The sequence below is a fragment of the Limulus polyphemus genome, unplaced genomic scaffold (assembly GCF_000517525.1).
Source record: "Limulus polyphemus unplaced genomic scaffold, Limulus_polyphemus-2.1.2 Scaffold765, whole genome shotgun sequence".
NCBI lineage: Eukaryota > Metazoa > Arthropoda > Merostomata > Xiphosura > Limulidae > Limulus > Limulus polyphemus.
This window is the reverse complement of record NW_013666375.1, coordinates 133,584-141,724: the sequence shown is the minus strand read 5'-3', so window position 1 is coordinate 141,724 and position 8,141 is coordinate 133,584. Positions and strand designations below refer to the sequence as shown.

The following is an 8,141-nucleotide window of genomic DNA, read 5'->3' as shown; positions in this document are numbered from 1 at the left end:
TATAGTAGTTTAAATTAAGTATACAGAATATAATATATATATATATATATATATATACACATCTATAATCTTTGACACAGCTGGAAAACAAGTGTTAATGTGTAAGATGACTAGCTCCCAAGATGTTATTTTGTGGTTAAACAAGGTCGAGACAGAATTTATTTATATATTTTTTTCTGTTCACTATGCATTAATAGAAATTAAACTCCAGATTGATTACAAATGTACGACTACATCTGGAGAACCAACACATGAACGGCTGAAATTACACTACAACTTTTAGAAAATTACTTACCTGACTTGAGCACAGCAGTCGCTCCACGCACACCAACAATTGAAGGTAAACCATACTCTCTTGCTACTACAGCTCCTGGAATAATAACGAACAAAAATAAAAATGTGATTTCTACCAAAAACACATATGAACTAGATGTACTTCCGCATGGTCTCTGAAAGTGTTCTGTTCCAAGAGTAAAGAAAATAAAAACTAAGAATAACAAATATTTTTAGTTCTTGCGTTTGATATTAGTTCACATGACATGCTGTTCTGTAGCCTCCAGAGTGCATGATTCTTCTCGTGATTCATGGCATGTGCACGTTTTACTGACGTCACGACAGTACAAATTGCAACGTTAAGTGTCCCTTGAGTGACATGATTTAAGTGTCTACTGACTGACTAACTGACAGACAACACACTGCTGTATCGTGGTGTAAATGGTTAAAATAGGAGACCCTTCCAGGTGGTCTTCGGCCCCCTTTCGGGGAAAATACGGTAATCATGAAATAGTAATACAGAGGAATAAAGTCAGAAATATTAGTCGTATATCTTACACTGCCTACTAATTTTATTGGGATCTCATGTAAGACTCGGCAAGGGATATCGAAACCAAAAGATGTCGGAAGGTTTTATTATTGGAGTTTAGTTCACTCATCGATGAGTACGAATTACATTGGTGAGTGCGACGTTCAAGTTCATGTTAAATAGAAGTGAAACCCGATAATTGTTCTGGTCAAAGCATGAAGACAGTGTCCAGTATTTTTCGAACAATTTTGGACAAAACAAGCATAATGTATTGTTAAAATATAGTTCTGGAAGGTGAAAATAAAACAATTTTTAGGATGAACATGATCGAAAATAACATTCGGAAACATCCTGGATGTTAGTTATATTTTCAAACATAGAAAAAGGGATCCAATCTCAAACATGAGAACGTTCATCAAAGGTTAGAACAACAAGAGCAAGAACAAAAACCTCATTCGGTTTTCTCAGTGTGTTTACTCTATACGGCCAATAAAGAATTGGATGAAATGCGACCTATTTTGGAACACATCACACGCTTACAAGCATATAAGGACCACTGAAGACCTAACTTTCTGTATGCACCGGAAAAAAATCTTAAACGCTTTCAAAAACTGGATTTGATATAATAAAACTATATAGAATAATGATCTAGTCAAATATTCAATGATGTGGCTACTAAGAGCTTTCAGAAACTCTTGTTGTATCTATAAAAATCAACTAAATTTGACATAATAAAACTATATAGAATAATAGAATAATGATCTAGCCTAATATTCAATGATGTGGCTACTAAAAATTTTCAGAAACTCTTATTGTAACTATAAAAATCAACTGGATTTGACATAATAAAACTATATAGAATAATAGAATAATGATCTAGTCTAATATTCAGTGATGTGGCTACTAAAAACTTTCATATAACAATTAGTAATGTTTTCGAAACTATTAAATAAAGCAGTGTGCAATACATTAAAAACATCATCGAAGTTATTTAATGTTTCGTCATTGCTTTTTTTTTCCTGGTTGATAATCATGTTCGCATAAAACAAACATATCTTAAGTCTCTTCGTTTGTCAAATATATCTGTTTTAAATGCTATGCATGAACTAACAGATCTAGATTGATAGAAAATTGACCTAGTTTCTGTCTCTGTTGGTGAATTACGATTTACTCAAGTAGGCCGAGTAGTTTTAGTGTAGTGATACCCTCTGGTGTACAAAAATCTAGATATACAAAGCAAGTTGAATTTATATAGTTATTCATGTATACCAACTTAAGGCCTGGTGGTTAGGTCACTCAAATTGCAATCTGAGGGTCGCGGGTTCGAATTCCTTTCTAGCTCATGTTCACCCTTTGAGATGATGAGGCGTTATAATGTTACAGTCAATCCCACTATTTCTTGTTAAAGAGTAGCCCAAGAGTTGGTGGTGATGGCTAGCTTCCTTCTCTCTAATCTGTCACTTCAAAATTGGGGACAACTAGCGTAGATAGCCTTCGAATAAATTTGCAAGAAATTCAAAAATAAACAAATTTATGACTATGTTGACCAGACTATTATTGTATAATTTAAGTAAGTAAAGAAATCATTCCCCACTTTACTCTGTCTATCTAAAATGTCCACTGGTGGGTCATTGGTAAGTTTACAGTGCTAAAATTCGGAGTTTGATACCCTGCGGTGGATAGCTCATTGTGTAGCTTTGCGCTAAAACAACAAGAACTGTCCAAACTTCCCTGAATTATTTCAATAATTAAGAATAATTTCTAGTTTTGAGTTAAAATTCAAGAACTCAGCATATTGGCGTTCAGTACTTGAAAAGAAGATAATTCCGTGTTGTCACGAGATTGACTGTCACGTGTGACTTACCATGAGAAATTAAGCCTCCTATCTCAGTTACGATACCGCTCAGCAGTGGAAAGTAAGGGGACCATCCAACATCAGTGGAGAAGGTAACGAGAATGTCACCTGCCTGAAAAAAACAAAAACAAGAGGAGAAATCAGAGATATTCCATACCCTCGCCCCGCTGTGCATTTATATTGGATAACGTCAAATTTCACCTTCGAAAACACAAAAGTTCTTCTCAGATCCAGAATGATCAATGATTCGGATCATTTTTTTTTGGAGTGTGATGAGGAGTCTCAACATTAACGTGCCCATGAAATTTGGTACAAATCCGATCACACTTTACAGAGTTATTAACCCCAAAACTACAAAAACGCCCTATCTCCCCATTATAAAAAATGTTTCAAAGTGATCCAAATCCGGATTCCGGACCAAATACGGGGAGGACTGTTCCATATTGACTTTCCATCTTGTGAAAATTTTCGTACACATCTGTCAATTAGATTTTGAGATACGCGCGCGGAAACACAGACAGACAGACAGACACATACAGATTTTATCTTCATACTTACGAACATGGTAATTTCAACTATTTAATAGCTACGTTTCCTTGATCAAACCTATTTTTCTTGTGTTATTTTTCAAAAACACAACTGTATTAACTTGTTCAAGACAGACAAATACAACAAACTCATGGTTCAGAAACAGTTTCCATTATCATGCTTACATAAAACATTTGGTACAATGTATTTCAAATATAGAAACAATACTGAAATGCTCATGAAAATTCTCATAAACATTTTTTAAAATTAAAACAAAAGTAAATTCAAAATGATCCAGTCTTTAAAGAAAGCCTAAATATCAATCCCCTGGTGTGTGAACAATAACTCTGAGGAATTATAACGTTAAAAATCGGATTTTGATACCTACGGTGGACAGAACACAAACAGGCCACTGTATAGTTTTACATTTAACAACATATAAGCAAATAATAATAAAAAAATAATCTAAACGTCAGCCCCCTTGTGGCTCACTGTTAAGTCTGAGGAATTTTAATGCTAAAATTCGGGTTTCGACACCTATGGCGGACAGAGTACAGATTGCCCATTGTTTAACTTTGTGCTTAACAACAATCAAATATCAATGGAAATGATGTTTAATGTTAAAATAATTACTCCTCCAGAGTCCCATTTAAAAATATTGCATCAGATATTGTTTTTATTTTTTTGTTAACTTCTCTGATTCGAAAATGATTCTCATCTTATGCGCAGTCAGTTTCAGTTGTAGTAAAAACGGGATTATTTATAAATTTTCTCTATATGGTGATCCTATCTACTGGCGAAATCTGAATACCAAATTTGCAGTTTTATATATATAATTTTAAAAAAGGGGAAAAAGATTATATCATAAGAAAGAATAGCGTGAATTTTACACAGCATATCCAAACTTTAGATTAAAAAGAATTAATTGTAATATTATGTAGAACACGAAAAAAAAATGAAACATGTCACACACCATGATGTGGTAGTTATGCAATGTACCCTGGTTTTTGAGGTATTATTGAAGTAAGACCAAAATTGTGTTGGGGTACACCGTCTGTCCAGTTTAACCTCAGTTTCGCAGGCACAACATTATTAATAATTAACAACAAAAAGAGAGAGAAAGAGCAGATGTGGTTGCTCTAGCCCACAACGTCCCACATCTTTACCACCTTCCGCTGTTTGCAGCCAGATGTGGGAAAGTGGCTGCTCAAAAGAAAAATAGTATGAAGAAAGAAATAATTGGAATACACACATCAATTATATATAGAGAGACCAGGTTCTGATTAAATTAACCCTGTTAGATAGTATCAAAGCATTGTATTTCTGTTATATTTACAATCGACTAACCTGCAGGGAATGAGCCTCTTCTAGCTGTAAAACAACTCGAGCTGGTCCTTTAACAACACCTTGACACACTGTAACACCTTAACAGATGAAAAAATAATCAGATATTTTGTTCTTCTTATAACGTTAAAAATCGGATTTCCATGCTAGCGCTGAACAAAATGCAGACAGCCCATCGTGTAGCTTTCCGTTAAAAACAACAGTATTTAAAAAAAAGAAACTGTATTGCCAATGAAGTGTATTTTAGATATTTAAAAAAAAACTTCTATTTAAATGTTTCTGATCTTTTCTTTAAAACAATAAATCATTTGGTTTCAATATCAATATATTATATTCTTGTTCAACATCAAAATGTGTTTTCGAACGTTCGATGAGATTACAAAGTAACAGTTCCACATTTCGACTCCTTATTTTCAAGGCTTATTTTATGCAAAAAAAAGATCTTTTTCAAGTTTTGTTTCGGCGATTTGGCTCACACCAAAAAGCTTAGTATAAAATTCTAAAATGTTACTAAAATACAAAGTACAACTCAAACTGTTAATTTGTTTGAAAAACAGTAAACAAAAAAGGAATACGTTACCTCTTAGCTCCTCGGCGTTTATTTCATCAGTTATATAACTCTCTGCTGTGATCTACAATTTCACAAAAATTCATGTTGATAGAATTCTTGAAAACAGTACGTCTTTCTTTTCAGTATTGGTACATTTATGTATTTTTATTGCACTTTTAATGTTTATTATATCAAGAAAAAATAGTAGCACAATTTCCTATACTTTGTTACAAACGAGTTTTTACTTCATTCGTACAACGGACGGGTACTCCATCTTGTGCTTCATATAAGCCAAAATAATTCATTTCTAATAATACAAAAACTTAATCTATAACATTTTATCAAGTAAGTATTTTAAAAATCGTACTGTCTGAAATATTTGTTTACAAGGGAAAACTTACAGGTTTGGGCTGACCCACCATGATTTCTGGAAATATCATGGTGTCCAATTTTGCATGCATTCTTCGTCTTTTAGAAGCTCTGAAAAAAAAATGAATAAAAAAAAATATTCTTATATCTACATTTGAAACATTTTACATTTTTAATTTTGCATGTTATTATTATTATTTTTTCTGTATATCATTAAGTACGGTAGTACTTAATACTAAGGATAATGATGAAACAATATGGCGGGCATAAAAATCGCCCATTTAAAACCATCTTTAAAATGTCTGATTATTAACAATGACTATTTCACAGTAATGGATGAGCAAAATTAAAGCTTATTGTATTTATAAAGCCGTCTAAATCGCTATATACGTGTTTATGGAATCAATCAGAATTTCAGTATTTCAGCGAATTTTCATTTAAGTTCAGAAAAAATGACGAACCTTATCGCTCTAATTCTTTCGCAGAACTCTTCCATCTGGCGTCCCAATGATTCCCCTCTTGTATCGAAAAGAATACTAATATATATATATAACAAACGATGGCTACTTTGAGCATATATTTAGATTTGAGGGTAGGTTGGTAGAGATCCTGATGAGTAATAAAATCGAATCGGGTATACGCGCGCGCCTCACACTTGGTATTGCTGGAGCACAAAAATATAAATCATAAGATGGAAACAAACAAGTATAATAAAAAAATTTAACCTAGCTAGCTATAGTAATATAAAAAGTTTTAATGCTACAACTAGTATTGAAACAATAAAGTCAGTACTACAAACTGAGTTACTTAATATTTAAAAAACGTTCTCTACTTTGGCTCAGACTAACATAATTACAGTGATTTTTTTAAATTTTAAGTAACTCAGTTTTTATAGTTTTGATTTTCTTGTTTCAATACTTTTTCTAGCATTAAAACTTTCAATATTACTATAGCTAGCCAGAATACGTATATATCAATCCCCATTTGTCTTGATAAAATTTGATTTTTTTATTATACTTGTTATATTAATGAATCTCCCATAATTACATGTATGTAATTTATGAATTATGTTACACAAAGACCTACTAATATCAATATAACTTACTGCCGATTCAATTATTTTACAAACTGTCAGGATCGACATAAATCCTTCTATCTGTGTTTATATTTAAGAGAATCCAGTGAGAACGAATTACGCGCAATTTATCAGTCACTCTTTTTTGCACAGTGGCACAGCGGTATGTCTGCGGACTTACAAAGCTAAAAACCGGGTTTCGATACCCGTGGTGGGCAGAGCACAGATAACCCTTTGTGTAGCTTTGTGCTTCCCTTCAAACAAACAAACGTTTTGCCAATTTACGGTCCGTATACAGTTATTATGAATAGCCTGCGTGATTTGGGCCTGAACATGCTTAGTGGCTGAAGTGTAGGTAGTAATGATCTGAAATCGCTTATATCAACTATATCTGCAAGTTAACTTCTTTTTTGAAACAATGAAAGGTCGTCTCCAACTAATAACAAAAATTTTACTTTTCATTGTATCAAAAACATCGGTTTTTGTGTGTTTTACTCGTAATATATTTGCACCCATTGTTTAAGAAGAGTTATGACATCTCCTGCACATTGACTAACGTTCATGTTTCACATAGAATACACTTGATTGTTAACAGCTAAAATAAATGCATGAAGATTATAATACAATATAAATTATTCATAACCCACAAGTTTCGTTACACTCATGTTTATTGTGAATATTATAAGAAATCATGAGTGAAAGTAAAGAATAATTTCTATATCTATTATATACGGTGCCGACGAGGCCTTTCGTATAATACCAAGACTCTTCAGGCCAACTGGGATAAGACAAACATACCAATGGTCGAGACGTTCTTTATACCACCAATTTGGTGAACTGCAATGTTATCAATTTTATTTAAATTCTTACAAATTAGAACTAGGTGTGTGATTTTTTTTATAATAAAAATGTCAAAGTTGACTTCGTTTATAACAATCGCTATCTTTAACTTATGAATCTTGTATTATACTGACATATACAAGTCGTATTATAATTTCTAGGTCGTTTCATAGAAAAACTTCACTGGGTATTTCCAAACTGTCATACTAAGTTAAATTGAAATATTCTGGGCACACAGAGATTTTTAAAAATCTAAATGTGATGATTTTGACAGTTATCATGTATATATAATTCCAAATTGGCGAAAAGAAATAAAAATAATATTTTTTGCACACAAATTTAAAAGATGCAGGAGAGAAATATGACATCATCAACATCTAGAAAAAAAACCCATCAAAGACTAAGCACTATTTAATGTAAATTTTAAGGCCCACACTTGATATAATACAGCAGAGCCTATGAAGCGTAAAGTTAATTCTTAAATGTACAATCTAACCCATATAAAAGCTAGTGTGTGTCACGTCACGATTGGTTTCTCGAAATAGGAGGAGTTATAAAAATCAAAATGAATTTATACAGATAGAATAGTTCGATTACTGTCTGTTCATTACGATTTTAGTGACGGGGGTGCAAGGGAACCATGAAACCTTAAAAGTATAGTGAGTGCTGGTATAATAAGCCTAAAGTAAAGACGTAGTGTGGGATCACCAAGTGCATAAAATTTATCATGAAAGTAAAAATATCGATTCAATTTTAAACTTAAATCGTTTCTGAATTA

At 32.5% G+C, this 8,141-nt stretch overlaps 1 protein-coding gene across 1 annotated transcript in view; it reads right to left on the bottom strand.

Annotated features, from left to right (window-relative positions):
- Positions 1 to 8,141, bottom strand: part of LOC106460401 — a 122,238-nt gene that overhangs the window by 387 nt on the left and 113,710 nt on the right. The window contains exons 36-40 of the mRNA XM_022387115.1: positions 5,481 to 5,559; positions 5,110 to 5,161; positions 4,533 to 4,609; positions 2,667 to 2,769; positions 296 to 370 (exon numbers count right to left, since the gene is read on the bottom strand). Of these exons, the coding sequence (XP_022242823.1) occupies positions 296 to 370; positions 2,667 to 2,769; positions 4,533 to 4,609; positions 5,110 to 5,161; positions 5,481 to 5,559 (386 nt within the window). The remainder of the gene's footprint in view (positions 1 to 295; positions 371 to 2,666; positions 2,770 to 4,532; positions 4,610 to 5,109; positions 5,162 to 5,480; positions 5,560 to 8,141) is intronic.